The 24,742-nt window shown below is 36.8% G+C and overlaps 1 protein-coding gene across 1 annotated transcript in view; it reads left to right on the plus strand.

The window, feature by feature from the left end:
- The first annotated feature begins 4,199 nt into the window (after positions 1–4,199).
- LOC129005832 (uncharacterized) overlaps positions 4,200–24,742 on the plus strand; it is a 95,200-nt gene continuing 74,657 nt past the window's right edge. Inside the window, exon 1 of the mRNA XM_054434844.1 lies at positions 4,200–4,431. Coding sequence (XP_054290819.1) covers positions 4,381–4,431 — 51 coding nt within the window. The 5' untranslated portion in view covers positions 4,200–4,380. The remainder of the gene's footprint in view (positions 4,432–24,742) is intronic.

Here is a 24,742-nt window from a genome sequence, read left to right on the forward strand (position 1 = left end):
TTGGTTGTCAATTTAATCGTTTTTGTTGATCAAGTTAATGTTACTGTACTTTATACAGTCGATGCAGTTTTTAAGTTTTAACGATTGCACCCGAACTACAAAAATTGCATTACTTTTGACTGGATCCGAACTACAAAAACTGCATTACATATGATTAGATATCCAAACTACAAAAACTGCATTACTTTTAAATGGATTACACACTGTACTTGATTACAATTGATGCACAACTTATGCACCAATAAAATAATTTATTTATTTATTTATGCGCCTTAATTATTGTGTAAGGTATTGAATACTTACGGAGGTTGTGCGAATGAATATTTAGTGTACAGGAGTAATCCCATCTTTTAATGTATCGGATTACAAATTTATGTCTTGAATTGATCTCATAGATCTAATAGTTACAGTACTAATGACGACGAATCTAATGGTCGTCAGTTTAAGGATTGGAGGGAAATGTGTACTATATGATCGATTTTGTAGTGGTATTTTCTACAAAAGCATCTTCTGTATCCAATAGTCAATGATAGCATATAACAATTTATATTCTTTTTTTTATTGATAAATCGTTGAACGACCCAGATTTCAATTGTTTCTACATTGGTACTTTATTGGGCATCTGACAGTGCCACTTAAACATTTCTTACTTCACTCAAATAACTTGCATTAGGTGGTCCATCAACTTCTCGGATGGACGTAAAATTCGTACACGTTCGTAGAATTCCTTTCGTGGTATTTTCGCCAGTGGCTGATAGAAGTGCATATCCTCTGTGTAGCAGTAGTTTGAGTAGGCAAATGTAAGAACGATCTGTTTATGTATTTATAGGATTTACGTGTCTACTTACACGTTATAAACTTATTTTTTACAAATAATTTTAAATCAATAAACAAAATCAATCTATGAAAATGCCGTTTAGATAAATAATTTATTCGTTGTAGGTTGTAGTACGGTAATATATTCCAAAACAACAATTTACACGTGTGATACTAATTACGATTTTGTTTCCATCAAAGGTTCTTATTTCAATACGACAGTTATCTTTTTCTTTTATTAGAAATTTTTAATATAAACATAAAATGTTTTGACATTATTATGCAAATAAAATAGGAAAGGAAATAACAATATTTTAGGGGTAGAACATAAAGCTTTGGGTTGAAAAGTCTGGGACTATGTTCCGCCACAGTTTGCCGCAAGCTCGCAATAATTGTCAAACTTTTGGTGCTACCTGAGTTACCGTTTGTCCTCCAACTAATGTGTTTTGTTCCTCTGTTGATTTCCTCAATGCATTTCCAATAGATTCTGTTTTTAAATATACTGTAATGTGTCAAATCTTCATCTCGTTTCATACTGAACAGAGTCTTTTCCACTAGACAATATTATTTTAGGGTTGCCTTGTAAAAATTGTATATCCATCCTTAACAAAATAATAGAGTCTTCAAATATCTATTCTTGATTTATGAAGGTAAGTAGCATATTTGGTAAATTTATAAATGAGGTTTTATCGTTTTACTATGTATATTTTTATGAATATCGATTCATGCCCAAGATAATTCAAGACTTCATACTTTGTGCTATTTAAGTTAAATTGACATTAGAATGTAGTTGCTGCAAATACATGTGATATTTTGTGATAAAGACATTTAAATCAATGGTCGTAAATAAATAAAAGGTATGATAAATATGTTAAAAGCTTCGATAAATTCATCAAACGCAATTTTTTTAGAAGAGTTATGCGTATGGATAAAAATCATGTGTATGCATAATTATCTATACAATTTTATAAAGAAACCAATCTATTATATAAATAAGTGCTGCATTTCTTAGTAATCATTGAAAGAGCAGATTTGCAAACTATGGAAACATAGGAAAGTCATAGAACACCACCAATTTACGTTGGATCATTCTATGTTGGATATAGCTAGGTTTATTAGATTTACATAGAAATGTGTTATATTTATTAAATGTGTGGTAAATTAACTTATGAACGAATCCACGCTGATCAATAATCCAACGATTAAACCATTCACTCAAATACAAACTGTTCCCTCACTGATATATTATTTTGATAAGATATTTCCAGTTACATAATTATAGGTGTAGAATGTGCATTACTCCACCTAATAATGGAAATTATTTGTTTTCTTGTACCGTTGAAATAATTAGTAGCTGACAATAACATTAGTTATAAGTCAACGTGTGCTTGTACCTTTCGAGGAATCTAAGGGAGAAAACTATTTTTTTCCATTTGTGTTTAAATTACTAATCTACAAAGTAACGACAGTGTTGTTCAGTTTTGTAATTCCAAGTGTTCGTCGCCCGTCGCCCTCGATAGAGCAGTAGATGAGAGGAACGGTTTCAATCAAACGCCTCGACCTTGTTATTGGAGTGCAGCCCCACAAATAATAGATATCGTTGTAGAGGGTGGGGTGGGGTGGGAGGATGGCTCTACAAATGCCAGGGCTTGTAGTCGTATCATCGTCTGTCACTTGTTTACCACTGAACTCTACAACTTATCTCTAGTCAGGCCTACAAGTTACTTCGACGTGTCAAGTGCCAAGCGGACAAAGTTCAAGTAAAAAGTATTCGTAAACTATATGGTAAATTTATCTGGGTTTGGGTAGGGCATTGGTCAAGGAATTCTCCAAAAGTAATTATTTTAAATAGTATTTGACCAGACATTTGAAATCAATAACACTCACTTTCACAAACTGAAAATATCAAATTTTCTAGAAAACTATTATTCGTGATCTTTATTAATTTCAAAATGCGTTAGTATTTAATCAATCATACTATAGCAATTAAGTTTTAACCAATGATTTTTACATTAGGGAATTGTTGAAATAGCGTGGAGTCCCCTGTTTTAATAAATTAAATTGATACAGCAGGCCTAATTGTGAATAAATTGGGTGGTCCCCACAAAATTTACTCAGCAGTGCATATGCTTTCTAGATAGTTCATTTTTATGCTTTAAACATTTGTTTTCACCACACTATGATGTTTTTGGCTGTATTACATACGTTAATTGGTGGCTAAAAGTTACGTTTTGCTGGCCATGCCAGCTGTCATCGTAATTTGGGGACCGAGGAGGTTTTTACAGCCCGGGGCCGCAAAATCAGCTGTCCGCTTACTTTCCTAAAACATTGATGCATATTAAATACACAATCAGTATCCATAGATTTGCAATAGAATTTTGTTATTGTCACCGTTGCCTAGCAAATATTTATTTTTATTTTTGCTGATTCCTCAAATTATTTCTTAACCTTAAAGTTGTAGTTGTGTTGACTATCAGTGTGCATTATTATAGTGGTGAATAGTGGTAATAGGGTATAGTGTGGTGAAAAATAGCGTTCGTACCACGGACCGAAATGGTTTTGTAGCTCTCGATCGATTTAAGTTCTCGACTTCGTCTCGAACTTAAAAACTGTCTCGAGCCGGCAATACCTCATTTTCGGCCCTAGGTACGAAATATACTATTTCACCACACTACGACGTTTTTAGTCGTTTTACGAACGGTAATTGGAGGCCGAAAGCTATGCATTGCTGTTTACCAGCTGCCATTGTCATTTGGGGACCGAGCAGGTTTTTACATCCCTAGGGCCGAAAACCAGTTGTATCCTTTTTTCCTTAAAACATTAATGTATATTAAATACACAAGCAGGATACATATGCATTGCAATTAATAGATTTATATTATTGTCGCTGCTACATAGGCAAGTATATTGTTATTTTTGCTGATTCCTAAAATATTTCACATAGATAACCTTAAAGTTGTAGTTGTTTGACTGTTAGTGTGAAATATTATTGTGGTGAATAGTGGTAAATAGAGTATTAGTGCGGTGAAAAATTTCGTTCGTACCACGGGTTGAAATGGTTTTTTAACCGATCTCGAACCGGCAAAATCTCACTTTCGGCCGTAGGTACGAAATATACTATTATTATCATCTGGCAAATAATTTTCCTGGATCATTTTACGACAGGTGATTTTAATGAATGGAACACGTAAAACATTCCGTGGGACTGTATGTAGATTTTACGGGCTGGTTTAACAGTGGTTCACATCACCTTCAAACCGTTAGACTAGGCCTATACTTTTACAGAAAGTCTTGGTGAAGTATTTAGTTGTTACCGGCGACAGTTGGTCACAATGCGACGCGTCGAGGCGCAGTCTCATATGTTGAGGTTGGTAGCGCCGGAGTGGGGGAAGCGCCGTCTGCAGATGCCTGCCATTGATCGCTTGTTGGCTGCTGTTGCTGTTGCTAGATTAGACCAAGCGTCCATGTTAGTTTTATTGTAGGTTATCGTGGTTTTGTGCGGGATTCTCAAATCCCTCCTGGACTTATAGGTAGTGTATGTGTCTTGTGATATAAGCCGGCTGCATGTGGAGCTCAGGGGCATTTATCTTCCCTCCTCAAGGAGTTTATTACCAGGTAAGTTGTTGTTTTGAATCCCGCTTTTGCAAAACTCGATTTTGCAGCTCGCTCAATATTGTTAAGGGCGAGTAACTTATTTGTTTTTAATTGCAATATATTCTCATCTAAGTGTACATGTTGTCTTTTAGTGTAACATATAACTAACAGTCTTGAAATAACGTAAAACCTGACCCAAAAAGATGATTGCGAGATTGGTGTCGCTATAAATACACGCGTTGAGGTTATGTTAGTGTATTCATTACATGGTGTAAAAACTATTTCAAAATAAATATTCGTATTATTTGATGCCATATAAGTTACCTACAGTTTAATTGGTTATCGTAAAGTGTTATTTTAACGATGAAACCTCTGTTATTTTGATTAGTGCGGACAATGGCCCTGGTCTTTAGAAAGTAGCCATCGCACCAGCCTGACGGATTTCACACTTTAGTCTCGGTCAGTTCCTAACCTAACAAAGCCAGGCACTAGGCAGCCTGCGTCGCACAAATATGTGGCCTATCCAGTTGAGCTCAATTTTGTGCCTCTGTCCTTGAGCTAAAAGGCGTCAGTCCCTTACGCCCTGTCTAGCCAAGCCTAGCTCTCCCCTGTTTGTGTTTTAGAACCCCTCTCTGGCATAGCGTGAGTTCAGCAGCGCTCAGCTATATTTGCATAAAATCGATCTCTCAATTATTAAGATACAGTAGGTAGGTAGCATGAAAATCACACTTCTTCTGAACGTAAAACTCAGAAAAAATGCATTTGAGTGGATAATGTTCTTTTATGTTATTTGGTATCACAATTCTGGGCCTACATAATAAACCTACCTACATAATAATGTAGCCAATTAGGCTACTACGCGATGTGAGCAACATATTAAAATAAAGATGTCCGTTGGGAATACATAAATAAATAATATTTTTAGTAGTCTAGCTAGCTATGGAGAAAATATTGATTTGTTCAATTTAAACTATGAAAATACTGTTTAATACCAAATAAAATGTCTAACTTATAAGTAGACCTAGCCTATTTATTTGTAATTGCAACTAATTAGTATATTTAAATATGTAACCAATATAGTGTAGGTTAGGTAGGCCTAGTTATTGAATCATCTTAACTTAAAAGCCTTGTCGGACGATTTGAAGTGTCTCATCAAAATAAATCAATATCGGTAATTTAGTAGCCTAGGCCTAAAAAAGAAAGCAGTTTTTGTTAAGAGCGCCACATAATTAATTTCAGGAAAGACAACAAACAATCTTCCAATGTAAAAAAATTGTAATACCGTTAAGAAAAAAATATTTTGGACCGTTCAAAGTAGGCTATCAGAGCTGGATTTTTAGGATAGGCGTTATGATCCTAATATCATTAATCCGGATTTAATGTAGGAATACTAAATTAATTTTCTAAATAACTCGCATACCCTACAACGTGTCGTCGGAAGGCTTCAACGACCTTCGCTTTATCCCAGTCCTTGGCAAGTCCAGAGGTCTAACATGTCACGAGGGAATTGTAATGTCAGGGTAAAAGGTGCCTCTTCAGACTAAATTGTCAGGTATCATACGGCATTCGGCATGAGGTTATTTTTAATTTATTTAGCATTTTCAAATGTTGTTGTCATAAAGTACCGTAAGCTATGCAACTCACATTTAGTAAAAAAATTCTCTGAAAAATACACATTTGTTTAAGTTATATTTTTGCTTGTCTCGATTAAGTTATAGAAAGTACGATACGTATTGATATAATTTACAAACCAGGTTATTGACGTTTGATAATGCATCACGGACCTTCTATTCCGTTATTTTCAATTAATTAAATCCCTCCTGTAAACAATGTTAAAATGCGAAATTAAGATGTACAAAAGGATGACTTCTATTATTGTAGCTGCTACATAGGCAAGTATATTGTTATTTTTGCTGATTCCTAAAATATTTCACATATGTAACCTTAAAGTTGTAGTTGTTTTGACTGTTAGTGTGAAATATTATTGTGGTGAATAGTGGTAAATAGAGTATTAGTGTGCTGAAATTTCTTTCGGAAGTGAAAACAAATTATAAAATATCGTATAATAAAGTTTTACTTTGAGTTTATTTTTTTTATTAAATTTAAGAATCAAGTCATTTACAGTACGGTACCGGTAGACTATACAGTAGGTCATTAATGAATGATCGGGCACTACCAGTGTCGTATATTTTTCCCCTTATCAAACGAAGCAAAGTAAAATTGTAATGAACTGTCAGTAAAGTATGTTATTCTCTTACATGCAAATAAAATTTAATCAAGAATTAAATAATATATCTAAAAACAAAACAAAATCAGAGACTCGATTGTCTACCTAAAATGTTGACCTAATTTGAAGAATTTACCACCTAAATAATAGTAGTATTATAAATATTTTTTTTTACGCATTAAAGGGGTTTCTTTTTTTTAGGCAGTTCAAATTGCGCCTGGAGTTATCGAATGCATAAACCAGCTTATTTAGCGTCTTGAGCAGTTTATCATTATCGGTCGTGATCCACTCTCTTTGCTGGATCAATCTGCTGCTGCTCTCCTGGACAGTTTAATCGACGGACCGATGCTCTGATCTACCGTGATCGAAGGTCTACATCCCGAGCTACGTTTCTGTTCCCAGTTTATTGGTTGTAAACTCGACAAGCAATAACCAGCTGCTCCAGCCAGTGGTCCGCCAACTGTATGTTGGCTTTAAAATTCCGAATCATCGAACGCTCTAACTTTAACCAACCTCAATTTGCATGTCTCTGTTTCACTGAACTTTATTGGGTGCTAAACCGCACCCGCCTTTGGTCCTTTTATACCAGATGCTTAAGATTGCATCCGGTTTTCTGAACTTCAGAACCCTTTTTAATAAAAACAAGCAGTTAAAATTTTGTGTTGTTTCTCTCATCAGTGCACTTAAAAGTCACCTCTGTCAGACTATCTAATTGACTCCAAGATTTAGCTTCAGTAATATGTGAACAAGAATAGATATTAGAAAGTGAGGTAGCCATATTTCCCGGTTTTATCGCGTACAGTAGTTTGTAATTCCCGGCGATCGGCGAGGACAATTGTTGGAATTTTATACGGAAATTCATTTCCTTTAAATATTTTTTATCAATTCTCACGGTCAGTTTGTACAATGAGAGTGAGAACGCGGTTCACGTAGGATCCCACACACATGTGTGAACCGACACAGGAAATACACTACTGTAGTAACCCACATGCCTCTATGCTGCGTCTACTACATGTACAGTCCCGGCCACGTAAAGAGAGAAAATGTCCAGGTAGACCCGGTCAGGCCTAATCCGCCGTTGTCAAAACATAGCTATTGTTTTGAAACCGAGGGGGCGCGCTACCCCATCCCAGCGGTCATTGCTACTGCCTCCCTTTAATTCTTAGAAATAACTCGGGGCAGTACAAATTCTATAAATCGAACGGGTGATCGCCTAAAATTAAGTGACAGGTCATTTTATTCACAAAGTGAAGACGAATATCACAAAATTTGAATCACAATTCTACGTCGCTTCGTTGATTGGCTAGTCGATGTTGAGAAGCAGCAGGCAATGACCACTGAGGTAGCAATGACCGCTGGGATGGGGTAGCGCGCCCCCTCGGTTACAAAACAATAGCTATGTTTTGACAATGGCGGATTAGGCCTGACCGGGTCTACCTGGACATTTTCTCTCTTTACGTGGCCGGGACTGTATATGATGGTACGGTTGTATCGATGGTGACGGCCAGGTCGCTGCCGTGTGACGGATGAGTCAAACATGGCCTCTATCCATCACAACCTGTGTCCATATCCGAATTTCCGGCAGCCATTGTTCTCCGAACGCTGATCGTGTGGAAGAGGAAAACTGTCAAATTATCCCAACGTTAAGTTTGACAATTTGATTGCGTTACTTTGTTACTTAAAATATAAGAAATTAATATAGAAAATATAAGAATATATGTCTAGGATGAAAAAAAAAATATCTGTCGAACAAATTATTTAAGGGTAAACAAATATTTGTGTAGATTAATATGTTAAGAATGACTGGAAATCTCGAAATCTACCCCTGGAAATGTTTTTTAGAACGATAAACACTAGGTGGCCCCCATTTAACAGTCAGGGATACAAATATAGCATGTCATATGCTTTAGGACGGCACAAGAAAATTTTTTAAATCACGATACTTCCGGAGTTTTTACTAAAAATGTTAATACAACTAAAAATCGAATGCACGTCGCTTTTTTGCTTTTAATCGGCGGGGGGATAAAACCTTATGATAGGGACGTCAACGCCACTGACATGTAAATACAGCAGGTTATTCACAGCGGCTGCTACAATGTTAACTCTGGAATCAATTTGAGGACATTACCAATCATCTTGAAACAATAATTGCTATATGATAATGCAGGGACCGGGTGGGTTGGAGCCCCTAACATCTTTTACTGTACATTCTATTAATTCCATACGCTTTACAAACTCAGTTTATCGGAGGTAATTCCCCTCCAACAAGTTACGTAATGATTAAAAGTACTGTTACCAGTTGTTGTTAAAGAAAATCACCTCTTTTCACGTATTTGAAAGTTGTGTTTTAAATGGCGTCCGCCGCCTTCGCAAATGAGGCGTCGCATTGAGATGTTAATGTTTAACTGTAACTCGCCATTTCCGCTACCGTGTAAAAGTTCACCAGTCATTCAGCGACTTTCTTATATTTACACTCGTGTGATCTACTTTTTGGAAGCTTTTGGAAATTTTAATTTTTGCAAATTAACGTCTGCTGATGTTGAATGCACCTAACTCTTGAACTTTGGGTTTAACTTGCTAGCTACAGGGTAACGTAAATTATAATAATGATGCTCCAGCCGCTTTTAAAAGTTAGTTTGTAGAGTTTGAGTTAGTCAATGTGTTTGTGCAAACATACAATCGACAGGTACTTGTCAATTCCATAGTTCGGTGTTGACTCCAGTGTAATTTATAATGTTGAATATGTAATAGGCTATAATAAGGTGGTTAAATAGTTTGGCACGTCCCAAATTAGAATACAAGTTAAAGCACTTTTTAAATATGAAATTGAAAAGTGAACTTACGTTTCCATTAGTCAATCATTCAATGTTTGTATTTTTCCACTTGTGTACATTATTAAGTACCACTAGTCTGCCTTGTACCACAAAGCTGCATATCTCGAGCGAAGAGTGAAATGAAAAACCGCAGATAAAAACCAGACCATATGATGCCATCGAGGTCGCTGGTCGCCCAATTAAGTCCTTAAACAGTAGCTTTCATCCGCGGACCTTGGAACACTTGTAGGATCGCCTCGCTGTATCTTTGTATCACTCAACACACGGGCTACGATCACTACAGCAGTCCATGTTTGTACCATTACAAAATGTGGAGAAAACACGGTAAAGGAAAACTCCTTTCCCTTGTGTGCCAGATGTGATTTTTGAAGCAACTACATACTTACAGTAGCCTACCAGTTTTGGTTTCTGAAAGTATAATAATTCATTGGTGTTAGGTAAAATATGATGTTTTTTGTAATACAAGATTATGTAGTTTACAAAAAAATTTATGTTGAGTTAAGCTTAGTTAACAATCTATAGGTACTGTATATGCTAACCATAGCTGGAGTGAGTTCTCCCAGTACCGGTAGCACAATTAACTAATGTTCATTATTTTCCTTAAACTGGCGTCAACTTATATCGATTTTCAAATCTTACCGTATAACTTGGTGCTAATATTGCGTCTGATGATTATGTTGTGCAATAGGACTTGGGCGTTGTAAAATAGGTAAAAGTAGTGACTTGATTTTGAACTTTAAAATAAATATCCCTTTATGGCCTCTATTATTAATCAAACATAATAAATATTATACATATCCAAAGGCGGTTATAGACTATTATGACTTTTTTATCATACCATCTAAAAAAATCCGATGTTTTAATCCTTTCAAAACCTTTGGGTGATGGATTCTTCTAGTTCAATAGATAGATTAATTACTACAGTTGGCCAGTCTACAGTATGACAGTGCCTTGGTACTTGTACACAGTATAGCCGGTGACTGCGATATACGTAGTGTAACGTTACGAAATTGACATCATAGTGATTGACGATGACGACGAACGCTGAATCAACACATCCTAGCTGAGTTAATAACTTTGGATATATGACGTGGTTTGGAGTTATCAACACTACTTCATAATGATATGCCGTCATTCGGAGACTTAAAATACGGTTTATTGAGTGCTCCCTGTTGACTACGGTTTACGGGTAAATGGTATACCAGTTTAGTAGAGACTACAACACAGTACCAGTAGACAGTATCTACCTAGGCCTTACTTGTTCCTGTTGGTAGTCGTCTCCCGAGGTCCGTCTCGGACGACGTCATTTGATTTGTTTACCACTTGTTTACTAGTTGCCTTGTCTCCGTCTGCAATCGTCAAGGCCGATAGGTCTGTGATAATTGGATGTTTGTCTAACTTATCCGAATTTAGGATTTATATCCTATCCCATCAAAGAAACACAACAAATTTCCTTGATTTTATTTTTTATTTTCCTAATACTATTATAAACTGAGCTCAACATGTATCCTACCATGTTGTTGTTATGATACGTCAAGCGAACTCTCTCTTTGGTAGATTATGTATTACCTAAGGCTTAACCTTCGGTCTTTATTGTGTTTGGAATATTTCAAAAATTATTCCAAGAAATCTAAATCAAAAAGTTTTATCAAACATTTTTATTTCTCTTTACGTATTTCAAGTATGCACGAAAATGATCAGTAATCATTATGTTTTATTTTTAAGGACTGTACAATATTTTAAAGACTTACATTATCCTACATGTTTTGACAGAAAACTTTCAGCTTTGCCAGTCTCTTTAAGCTTCTACCATAATTTACTCATCATTGTGCAAATACAGAATGTGTTTTGTGGCTCCAAATCAATATCCCAGTCTGTTTTGCTGTGTAATTTTACATTATTTTCACCATGTAAGGCCGCAGTGACGCAGATTGCCTGAGCAGGTGTTTCCAAAGGTTGTCAGAGGAAGGGCGGAGGGCGAGTGATGGATTATTTCTCTGTCGTATGGAGATGAACGAGTTTATAATACGCTCTCGTGCTGACCTAAGTAACTTACAGGAAACGCGCTCTTCATTGGCAACAGAGTAGTTTGTTTTACATATCCTGCGCTGGTCAGGTAAACCTGATGCATTTCACATTCTCAAGACGGCAAGTTAAAATCATTAAACAAATACAAGACGATTAGCATTTCTTCTATGTCAGCCAAGAAACTCAAAGCAGCTTGCTATCACTTTACATTTTCACATTGTGATTTTTATTAATAGATCTTAACATTAATTTAACTGCAGCAATTGCTTAAAGTACGCTGTGAGATGAACCTTGTTTAGGGTTGAATACTGCAGTAGACGCGCTATACTCTAGGGACTCTGAAATATTTATGTCTCCTGAAATTCCTACTCGGCAACGTTTTTCTTCTACATGATAGGTTTGATCAAGTTTCACTTTTCGTTCTAATAGTAAAGTCCATTGTAGCCAGCATAAAATATTTTAATTTGCCAATCCTACATGAAACTGTGATATTTCGGTATCAACTCAATCTATATTTTAACATAAATAATAGTATTTTAATTTAAATTTTGAACCTAAATAGATATTTATGAAGTGTAAATATATGAACAATATGTTATTTTTGGGAATAATGTATTTCTACGCCTTATCCCGGATTGCTCCAAACATCCAATGGAAGTTTCGAGATAATAGGTTTCACCAACACCGAAATGGATCCGTAATGGAAACGATATCGGCTGCAATACGTCCTGTCATAACATAAGACCAGGTTCATCCCTTACTGATCACCGACATATCCCTGCAGATGGGAAATAGCGTCTTCACAGCCAGATGGTGCTATATACAGTAGCAGTATTCCCAACCTTTAGAAGAAAAAACTATGAGGCGTACCACATAGCCACGAGGAGAATATTATATAGGTATTAAATTGTTATGTTAATTTGTTATTTTGCTTCCTTTGTTATTATCATCCAACCATAAGATTGAACGATAAATTCAAGAAATTATGATATCATCGGGCGCAAAAGTTCAATTTTGTTCATTTTCGTTTTGTTTGCTATGTGATATTTGTTTCTAAAATATAAGTAGGCTCAATGATTTGTTTACACCAACCGTTTATTACATATACGGGTGAGGTATGTGAGTGGTTTTATGTAGAGACTGGTTGATCTCAGCGACCTGTCGCAGTTGTCAGCCACCTGTGTTGTTGTCACTTGTGTTGTGCTGTGTTGGGAAACACGGAAAGCAGGAACGGGTTGTGTCGTGCTGGGATGGGCCGAGTCCAGAGGCGCACTAACGCACACGCACAAACTTTCTCCCCAAACACCGAGGAATCCGCGCCTTTTTCTACAACTTTCTAACTCGATCAAATCGGCCTTTATTGCCCAACGATGTTTTGTAACTAACCGACGCGACCGCTGTGGTCACTCAACTACTTGAGACGTTTTGAAATCCGAGGCCTTCTGGTTTCAGCGCTTCCTTTCTATTATATAATATTCGTTTGGAATGTGGCTGGTAGGCCGTGATTACTGACTCACTCTATTTGGGAGTGAATCGAGTTTTACGGCTTGAAAATGGGCTGAGGCTGTGGACAACACGATATTTGTGTTGCATACCACGTGCTATCGCTGAAATATTGGTGGCACGTTAGTCTAAATACAATGACAAATTTTACTGTGTGTTAATTTTAATTTATAAAGTTTTAACCTTCAATATAGTTTATTACCACAGTGTGCAAAATGGCAAATGTACTCAAATAATTAGGTTCATGGCCATTTAGATAGATTCTATAACTACTTGTGATGTTTAAATTCGGATAACACGACGCTTTTGGACGTTGATAATCTTGTCTAAAGAAAACCTTTGGACTTTGGCCGGAAAATTTGACCGACTATCGTTGTAAAAATATATGTAGACACAAATTTGTTGGTCTTATCACTCGTTACCAGTTTAAAACTGCCGACAATGTGCTTTTTCTTTTCTTACACGCTATATAGGTACTCAAAATGTGAAAAACTCTAAACTACCGGGTACCCTAGTCTATTTAATTAGTATTTCAATTAATTGATTGTTTAAATATTTGGTGAGAATTAATTAGGCCTAGATTAGTGATTCATTTAGTATTCGTTTATCTATGTTGCCGTGTGGGAAGAGTTGAAGGTTGGAGGGTAGGCCTAGTGTACATGTGTTGCACATGTGTGTTGTGTTGAGTGTGAGTGGCGTGTGAACCTCGCCATCTCGTGTAACGACAACGGTACCGAGGTTAACACTCCAGTAGTATGGTAATCTGTGTTTCATCCTCCCAAGTATATCAATGGCACTTTCACAGAAGATTGTTGATTCTTTAAAGATATTCAAGAAGGGATTAAGGGAAGGCGACTTAAACTCACAACATGTTTGCTGTCGGGGATCGATCCTGTCCCTCCCACATCGAAGTCTGGAACGCCAACCACTAGGCTAACTCCGAACAATATATAGGTTTCCTTCATATATTTAAATTAACTCGTCTCAAATTTTGAACCTGAAATGCTTCATACATGACAGTCTAGTATTGTTACTGGTCCAAGCAACTGAGCTCCCAATACGCATGTCTAAATGTCAATTTAGGTCAAGAAGAAGCGCCAAACAGATTGTACTTTATCACCTTGGCTTCTAATCCCAAGGTTCGTAGAAGACTACTCATTTTTCCAGTCCGCTACCCAACCCCCTGTCTAATGGACAGTCAGATCTAATCCGTTTCTGACATTTTGAAGTTTTTATTCAACACTGTCAATTAAGTAAAACCTGTGTTTTCAACATGAGAGCTTTGTTTTTCCGCGACGGCTGTTGTGTTGTCGCTGCTCCTCACACATCAACTCTCCCTCTCCCAGGCAGACTGCAGCCTTTCCGGCTATTTCTGTATAAGGGCTATTTTGGAAACTGGTGGAGAGGTTGGCACACAAAAACTCGGACAGAAACACGTGTCCCCTTTATGGCGGAATCTTGGAATCTCTAGTGTTGATAGTGTCGAAGCTTTATTCTGTAGGATAGGTGATCGCGTCATAGCATCACTTTTTACAAGTTTAGAATAGAAATGCAAATGATTTGCTAACCTCTGAATAGAAACAACAAATTTACAGTTTGAATCAAGTGTAATTTATCATTCCGAAAATATGTGTGTCACTTTGAGCAACTGTACTAAATATTGACTTGTAAACCATTAACGTATGTAGCCGTAACAATCCATTCACGCTGACATCTGCAGCTGTTTGCTCAGTTGATGATGCCACTCGCATCGCACATGTACGATTGTTGGGTTTGTAAATAAAATGCGTTCAGGTTTAACGATGGTACGACTTCCAAAACAAACACTGTATGTGGCATTTACGCCTGTGACGAGTTTTTTGCTGAACGGAATTGCAACCCATCACGTGTTATTTGGAAATAAACATAAGTTTACAAGCAACTTGCCAAACCTAACCTTAGGCCTATCTCAAATAACAATTGCCAGAAAACATTTGTCATGTAAGAAATGCTGGAGCAACTTACACATCTCAAACCTACCGTACACGCTAAACCAAATAACAGAACTACTTCAAGACGTTTTCGGACTACTGCCAAATTAATAAAAGAAGAACTTTAAACCATTTCATGGAATCAGTTTTGTTCCTTTCGTGCAGATGGAGAAACTAACTGAGTTAATGTAATATTTCCACGCGCCAACACACGCACCTCGTTCATCTTGACATGTTAACACTGTATACAAGCTCTCCAGACAATGCAGAGGGTGGCTCCATTGTTGGTGGTTTGGCCTCGACCCAAACGTGATATTGTGCTCTTCGATCCTGTAGGGACTATGTACAGAATGTCCAAATTTCAAGGTTCACTTATTTGTTGTCCTTGTTTCGTAAACCATTACATTGGTGTGTGTAATATATCTTTAGTACCGATGACATAGGCCGATCTGTTGCAAAGTTTCAAGCGATATTTATTATTCAGTACCAATCTGACGCAGCCCAGCGGCGCAGCATGTCTCGACGTGTTTTGGTATTCAAATGCCAACTGTGATTGTTTGTCTTGACAAACACTTGTTTGTTTGTTTGCGGTGTGTTTGCCCGCCGTGATTGATATTACCAAGATTATGTTTGCCGATCGCTTCGTTGGGGGAAACAAAATATTGCTACCTCGGTTTTTCTCTAATCCATGCGTTCGTGTTAACCGATGTCAACTTGTATGTTCGTATTTTCAAAGGACTTATCGTTAGCGTAATTTGCATTTAAAGTTAAAACAATATTTGCGCAAATACGGATCAAGCCCTAAAACAGTTGTTTATTGTTTTATGTGATGTGAATGAAGAATAGAATAGTATAGGGCTGAGGGAAACGTACTTTATGTAGCCTAAGTAAGACGTTTTCGGCCTATTCGTACTAGGAAGGTAACTAACGTCACCAGCGCATTGTTCCCGCCAGACGCCGCGCCGCCTCTGATTTATTTTTGGCGCTCTCCAGGATCCATCCGGCCTCCGCCGCTCTCATCTGATCATAAAACCTTCGCCACTCAGTTTTACTGCGAGTCCAACAGTTGGACGACACTACCGCGCAAGAGTTATCCTCAGCCGCTTTGACAGCTTTCAATGACAGACGTAGATAAGTGTCTAAATACTATCGATATAATAGCCTACAATATGTTGGTCAAGATACGTTCGTATTGCAAGTACTAAACATAAACTAATGGTTCGTCCTTGGATTCAAATAATCTTATACGGAATAACCTCTCGTACCTTGAGGACCTGAGGCCAGTCATAGCCACGAGAACCAATCAGGATCTCCGCAACCTGCGGACATTGTCGAAGCTACGTCTGCTGATGCTCAATGATGTTCCTGTGAACCGTATTCCAATCTGCCAATCACCTGCAGTGTCAGGCTCGCCCCTGTTGTTGTTGTTGTTGCTGCTGCTGGTGTTGTTGTTACACGACACCAGCTCGCTGACTCAGTGCTGGCCAAATCGACCGTGAAGTACGTTCAGTCAGTTGTTCATTCATTAGGTCACACCGTGGGAACAGCTGTTGCGCAGTGCGAGGAAACTCGCTGCTCAATGAGGTAAATCGATTCGCAAGCGGCAGCGCGGTTGGTATATTCCAAGGCCAACAATGAAAATTCGTCATTGGATTTATTGTGTTTTACTTATCACCCTATCAATCTATCAATGACAAATACGTAAAATCCACCCACTGACTATGTAAGTCTTACACGTATTATTGACTTGTGTAGCCTACAAATTAAATATTGCTATCGTTGTATTGATATTTGCCTTCGCAATGATTTGCAATATAGGTGGGCGAGTATAATAGTTTTAATATAGTTTTAAATTTTATGTCAAAATATAGCAGTGTATACCAATTTATGGATTTATATTGATATTTATGTTGCTACGAAATAAGATGTGATTTTAAAGTAACAGTTTGACAGCAAAAGCTAAATGTGGATAAAATGAAAGGCACGATCAGACACCATACAACAAACACAACTTTACAACCAAAACATACCGCCGCGTCGTTCGTTCCCGTATATTTCCAGTTTTCCTAGTATAAATGTCGCTTGTTTTTACGTCGATTGGGGTAGTTTTTACAGCGCACTCCGCCATTTTATACCCTGAGGTCCCGGCTGGCTGGTGTTATAACATATATTTTCATATCCCAGTTATAACTGGGATATGAAATCCCCATATTGCTAGGCTTTATGACCATATATAACCCGCAAAAATATGAAAATTGTACCATGAAGTTGAACCAAATGCTTTTAAATTATATTAGTGATACAGTATTTTCCCCGCAACGCAGAAAGGGTAGAAAATACAACCTAACCATATAGATACATTATTACGTATCACAAATTGTCATCGTTACATAAACTATCAATGTAAATGTAATTGATTAATTTACATGTTGTCGCTGCCATAGTAGAAGCTAAATTCTAATTTCTGGTGGCAAATTTATTCGGCCTTGCGGAGTTACAAATGTTATTGAAACTTCCCCCCTTGAATATTCAATTCCGCTTTCTAACATATTAAATTACATCCTTCCGCCTGCTTTAACAAAATTTGCTCTCGACTTTGAGTTTAGATATTTTTGTTAACATTGCTGGGATGTTAAAATGGTTTAAAGGCATTAACTGTTTAATTTTCGCTGGAGGTAAACATCACTATAAGGCTCTAGGGAGCTTGTGTGTGCGTGTAAACATGGTCAGTCTTTTGCAACAACAAAAACAGAGGCTTCATAGAGCTTACAAGTTAATCTTCTCAAACACAGATCCCGTTTTAAACATAAATTGTTAAATTAGGGACCTTATTTTACAAAGGACTTCAGCATCAATGTAATTAATAGTCATATTTTGCTTTAAACATAAAAAAGCTAGTGAAGAAAATTTATTTTACTCGTGCAAGTTAATGTTTAACTTCTCAACATTTTGTCACGTTCTGTTTTATTAACATTTATTTATTGTTTGTGTGTGTCTTAAGACGGATGTTCTATAGTCTGCTGTATAGACGCACTACACAATACTCCTTAAAAGAATTTGTTTCGTTAACACTAGAGATGCAGGGAAGAGCTTGTGTACTCGTTGTAAACATGGTCGGTCTTGCCATGTTGTATGTAATACATATTCAATATTATATTGTACAGAATTAAAATAAACGTAGGTTTTACACATAAGTACTGGCAATTTCCAACCAAACCGAATACAGTTCCAATAATAATTTCCATAGTTTATTTTCTTCCCTGCCGGACAAATTATTTTATTTTTTACAATTAAAGTAAGTAATTATATTTATTCAGGCGATTGCGTTTAAATATTTGCTGAGGTTCAATTTAACTAACTAGTCTATGCCTTTGCACTGTACTATTAAAGCCTTTTGCTCTGCGGAATAGAGTCGTAGAAAAACTACTGTAGAAAAACACTACTTTAATGTTAACCATTTTGTATGATTAAGATACGACTATTCTTAATTGATAACAGTGTACTTATTCAATGTGAAATTAATTATTATTTGCGTGTTTTTCCGTTTATATTTTGTCACTCATGCCGTTATCGTTGTTTTCAAATATTGTTCGCCGTTGTGTCATGGTCGCTATGTTGTTGGGTTGGCTACGGTCGCGCTCCGTCGCGTCGCGTCGTCGAGTGTCGCGCGGTTCATTTCACTACTACAGTACAACGTAATTGTTTGTTGCACTCCGGACTTGCGCAATGTCTCTAGTTTCGCTTTCTTCTAAATTCCCAAGGGCAGATCTCTTCCGGAATCGTGGAAAAGACAAATGACTGTTGTTGTTTTTGCATGCTTTTTCCGCCATTGGCTGTTACTAACGTTTTCTATGAGGGGACGGTTAAAAATAGGCCTTGTCACCTTTGGTTAATTTGTTGATTCAAGCAGTAGCTTTATGATAATTGATATCTCTCGATGCAATTCCGCCGGGAACCGCACCAGCAATCTTCTAATTTGATAAGGAGTTTGACAACTTTTGATGTATAATATTATATATACTCAATCTAGTTTTCATCAATTAAAGTTGTTGCCTTATAAATAGAAATCGTCATGTCGATGTGGGCCACTGACAGATTGTGCTGATCTTAATTACTAATTTCTGTCAAATACACTCAGTCAAGCCAATGGAATGACTGCTTGTAATCTATAGTAACTGTTATGACTCACCAACTTGGTCAACAGCAAAAAAAATAAGATTACCTCATTCTGTGACTGGCTGACACAACGATGTTCTTTGTGAAATTAAGAATTGGCGACAGCTGGTCCCTATGGGATGTTTACTTCCATATCTTATCTATAGTCAATCTCAATGTTCAAACCTACTAACGAAGCGGGGAAAGGAACCTCAAGTGACTTTTTTCAACTGCGTTGGGAACATGCGAGATGATTAAGTATTGATTTTCATATTGAACGTTTTCTGTTTCACTATCTTCTGTTTTATCAACCCTTGACCCTTGATGTGGTTTACTTGTTTGCTTCTATCATTCGATAACCTTTGACTTCTTGGTTCGTTCTTTTGTCTAAAAGTTCATTGATCTTACTATATACCAGTTAAATAACTTTGTTCAACTAATCAAGTACATGGTAGTTGTTAAAATAGTTTCAAAAACATCGTTAACGCTGTTAACGCTGTGTGTAAATAGATATTTTTTATAATTAATAACAACAAAGTAAAATTGAAGAAATACACATTTAAAATATTGTTTAAATGTTTATTTTAAGCTGTATCTCACTATCATTATACCGTACGACAAAAAAAACCCAAGTAGGTTTATGGGGAGTTTTTTTTTATTGTTTTATACATCATGGTATCCGTATGTTGAATTGGCACACACAACATAAATATTCGTGAAAAATGTTATATTTGTATGTATTTATCTTACTGTACTTAAGTTGTCAAGAACTGTATGTTCTGAACTTAATATTTGATAATATCGTAGCACTTGGATGTTTAAAGGCGTTTCCTCAGCAAAGGTTGTGGAGGGCTCTTTAACTCAACTGCAGCCGCAGTACTACAAGTTGCTATGCAGTACTGTACTGAAGATGTGTGAAAACAGCTCTGGTAGCTCTCTTGGTAAGATAATTGTAGCGCACTGAGTGTTACATTTACGGTTTAGTTACTTTTCACTACGACTGATGCACAATTGTGAATCTTGCGTACACTCGTGTAATACTAAGTGTATAACAATATAAACCATACCGTACATAACATCTAATTTTACCCTCAGTCGACGACGTCGCAGTAATTCGACAAGTTTGTAAGGAACGTATTGCCTACGAGGAAACCACTTGGAACTTACAATGGAAACTTCAGTTAATCCTAATGTGATTTGAATATGGAAAGTTTCGCAGCTCGCGCGACATTAGTTAAATCTCTGTTATTGGAGAGAGATACATTGTCACCGTATTTCTAAACCAATTCTCAACACATCCAATCATATCTTTCAGTACCAGTGCGTCTAATTGTTGACGTGTGTATGTGTAATTTATAGTGTTTATTTTAACATTGTACAGTAACATACAGTTACGGTTATCTCGTTGGGCTTAAGTGTAGTTGGAAAGCGTGAATACGTTAATGTACTTTTGTAATTATGAAGGATATATGAATTTAAGTTTGTTGATGCAAAGTGAAGATGATTAATTGAAACAATATCACTACCCACTCATAATTAACTTAAACTTTGTTTAGAGTTAGTAATATGTGTTGATAACCATTATTATAATCATTCCTATATTTAGTCAATAAAAACAGCCAAAAATATCTGTACTGAATAGCTTTTTCTTATTGTTTTTAATATTTAAATAACATAAAATGAAATATTAAGGCGACTAAATATGAGGCAACGTGAACTTTTCTTGCAATTTTCTTGTTAATGTACTGATAATCAAGTAATACATCCTAGTAAACGAATACAACTTTTTATTTTCTTGAATTTATAACCTTAATGCACCCTTATGCACTTCTTGCTCTTTACCACACTATTGATCAATTACGCCGTTAGCTTAGAGTTAAGGACTTCAGTACTTCGTGTGTAGTAACTAAACTAAGAAATACAAATTGTGTCATATTTTGTAAATTTTTAGTTATTCAACATAATGCTGGGACCTGGACAAGAACAAATTCTGTATAAATAACTGTTAACACTAGGCTTGGGGCTAATCAGTATCAATCTCATGTAGCCATATATAGACATATCGGTACACAGGCAATCAATAGTTATGTAATTGTCATACAGTGTAGGCCTAGTGTAGTTGGGCAACAGCAGTTTATGCCGAGCTGATAAGCGGTCCTAGGTGTTGGCCCGGGTGAACTGGTTTGAGACGAGAAGTGGGCCAGTCCAGAACCGGTTTGGGCTTCTCACACCTTGGCCTTGTTAGAACATCGTCTTGGTCAGCCTCAGCCTGTTTGCGGCTAGCTCGCTGTGAAGGACCGTAAAACACGTAACTATATAGTTTACGATTGATTCAGATTACACTTACAAAACTCCGTATCTGTTTTTCTCTTGGAAGGTTGGACTGTCGGTAGGGAAGGTGTGCTATTGCCCATCGATCCAGGTATCCCGGTCAGCAGTCCGCACCCAGAAATCTGGGCTGTGTGGTTTGGCAGTCGTCCAGTAACATCCACACAAACTTGTACAACGGTATGAACCACTGTTGGTTTCTATTTGTACAAAAACTTTAATGTAATTTTTATTATTTGATATTCAACCAAATATCACAATTTCACGTGACAAAATTAGACTCAGAAAACTGACATTCAAATGTTTAAAGCTACATTTATTGTTAATATTGTTGTTTATTGTTTTTATAACTGGACATTGTTAATAACAGTAACTTTAATAACTGTTGTTTTTATCAATCCAGTTTCTTCAATAATGGTGGTTTACGGCATATACCTACAATTAATTATTTATTAATATTGAAGTATTTACAAAGTAGTTTTAAATAATTAACAATTAAAATTTGACCCTTAATTTTGTAGCCTACTTAAATATAATTGTAATACATTGAAGTCCTACAACGAATGATACTATGCAAATTGTACCGTAGCACACATTGAGTAGTTTAAATTTCGCGTCAATGGACACATTATTTGCTATATAGGATAAACACAACCAGTTTATAAGATAGTATTTAGTGATATAATTGTATTAACATTTATTTTTCTCGAATAACTGTATCGGCGCAAGGCAATTTTATAAAGACAAGGAGAGTGCAGGTGTCGAGCATCGATTCTCGCGTCACGTCCTAACTCTCGCAGATCACGAGACCTTGCGGTGCTGTCATTTAGTTATACAGTATCATATTAATAATGCTTCGGTATAATACTCCAACACGTCCCAGATTTGCTTACATTTAGGCTATAGAATTTTTCAAGCTACCTTTTGTATTGGTTCTTGCAACTTCAATAAACAACAATCAATATAATCGAATGATTTTAAAAAGGGAACGAGGCACAGATCTCAGGTCCATATAAGGCACACACTTTGCAAGTTTTGTTAGCCTATTTAGTACTACATATAATTAGCTAAATTAACGAAATCGTAGCTGAGAACGTGTGATCATTGACACCCCGTGTCCCTAATCTCTGTTCTAAATAATACTGTACTGCATTGCGTAATGGTAACTGTATTTTGTATTTGTGGAGTATCTATTGATCCTCTACACAGTCCCTACCCACGTCCACTCCGAGATGCTAATTCTCTCAACTAATCTTCACAAACCACGTCCACGAAGGTTTTTACACAATGTCTTGCCGATTTTTCCTCCGATAAATGAATAATCATGTTAAATTATACGGCAATAGCTCGATGTTGACAACAGCTTCAATCAGTCGATAATTCATCCTTATCGGAACTATGAATCAATCATTCAGGCAGAGTTGCAGTAGGGCCTACTCACACCATAGTACAGTCGCGTAAATTACACCGTATGTTACTACGGTAACCCCTCTCTCTGGGATAACAATCGGCTTGTGCCATGACCGTGAAGTGTTTCCGGTACCTCACACTGACCGGAAGTCGCTGCCATCAGCTGTTTACTGATTAGATTGGTTGTAATGCTCACATACACTATCGAACTACAGTATTGGTAAAACACGTCGAGATTCGACGTCTATAGTCTGTATAATGGAACCTGTCTTGTGGGAACTGGCAAGGATCTAGTGCGGCCTTGGAACTGGCCAATGTCTAAGATCCAGACCAGTCCTAGGTAGACATCTCAGGTCAAGAGACAGGTTCCAATATGGAGACTATAGGCCAGTATCGTATATATCCTATAATAAATGAGCATTAAATGGGCGATAGGCTGACGGGTTGGCGCCGACCAACCAAGAACTAGGAATTAATTTGGCATAGGAATTTAGCTAAAAACGCACACTTTCGTTTATTTTGGCTTAATATTGTCACCTTATCGTCACTTGACAAATGTAAGAGTTCTAACACATCATAAGTAGACTTCCTTTTTATAAACACTAATACGGCAAATGTAGGTACGTAACAGAATTTAACCACCACTGTGTCTACGATGTTTTATTCATCATCCAATGAGTGATTCGCTTGAAAGCTTGTGACAATTAATTAAGGAAACACTATTACGTAATCTCTTTTCAACAGAAATAAGCTTGCACTACAAAGCGCGGTTGTTTTATTTGGTTCAATTCAAAGCAATCAGAGTGAAGTGGTTGTTACTGACGGACGGTGTTAAACAGTTCCGGTGAGGGGTGGGTGGGGGCGGGGGTGAATTGCACATGTAACGATGTTTCTACAAACGTAACATCAAAGATACTCAAGTCGTCAGAAGCTGTACTTCGAGGTATGCTATATTCCTTCCCCTAGGGAGTTGATGTAGCGTTGGTCAGCAAATTGTGGTCTGTTAGAATAAACATTATCCTAGTGTGTAGTATTTTCTTTGGTAGTAAGATATTTCTCTTAAACTCGTATAGTACAACGACATTTCAAGCGTTGCTAGCCATACAGCCTTTCAATTTGAAAATGCGTCACCTGAATTGATTCGTGTCCAAGAATTGTAGATTACATCCTATTACAATGTATTAGCTCCACGAAGAATGGTAACGTGGTAGCGGGTAGTGGTAGCGGATGACACGGACTGTGTTGTACATAATGTATGACGGCTACAGGGTTACTGGCCTAGCGTGTAAATCATGGACAGGTCAATCCACCTCTGCCGCAGTCAGATTAAACATGTTTGTGACCATTTTATCTGGTGATCTTGTATTAAGCGAAGATATTGTATATTTTGTAGTCATATTAGTTAAAACTTTGTCCCTGGAAACTATCTCATGTCAGGGTTGTATACAGGATTACACTTCTTAAATATTCTGGGTTAAATGATTAATTCTAATAGAAAGAGGAGAATCAATCTAATTCTATAGTTCTGGGAAATAAAGTTTTGATGCGAGTTGAACGCAAGATCTAGGCTAGAAACGCAAGTTTCGATGAGTTGCGTATGACAAAAGGTAACTATAAAAACTATATAAACGACTAGACGCCATAATATAAGGTTTCTAAACGTTGTAGTAATTGTTACTGTTCAGTGTTGTCAGATAGTTTGCAAGAAACACATTCGGACCTATGCATTGTTTTTCTTAAAATAATTGATGATCAATTACCCTCTAAAATAAATTATGTTTTTAAACTTTTAATAGTTATTTAAATCTTTGGTTCATTGTAAGATATTTACTTCTTTGTGGCTTAATTAAAGACTTGGTGGAGGTGACACCCATTGT

This window comes from Macrosteles quadrilineatus, unplaced genomic scaffold (genome assembly GCF_028750875.1).
Source record: "Macrosteles quadrilineatus isolate MER2022 unplaced genomic scaffold, UCM_ALF_1.0 Scaffold_36__1_contigs__length_1205136, whole genome shotgun sequence".
Taxonomy (NCBI): domain Eukaryota; kingdom Metazoa; phylum Arthropoda; class Insecta; order Hemiptera; family Cicadellidae; genus Macrosteles; species Macrosteles quadrilineatus.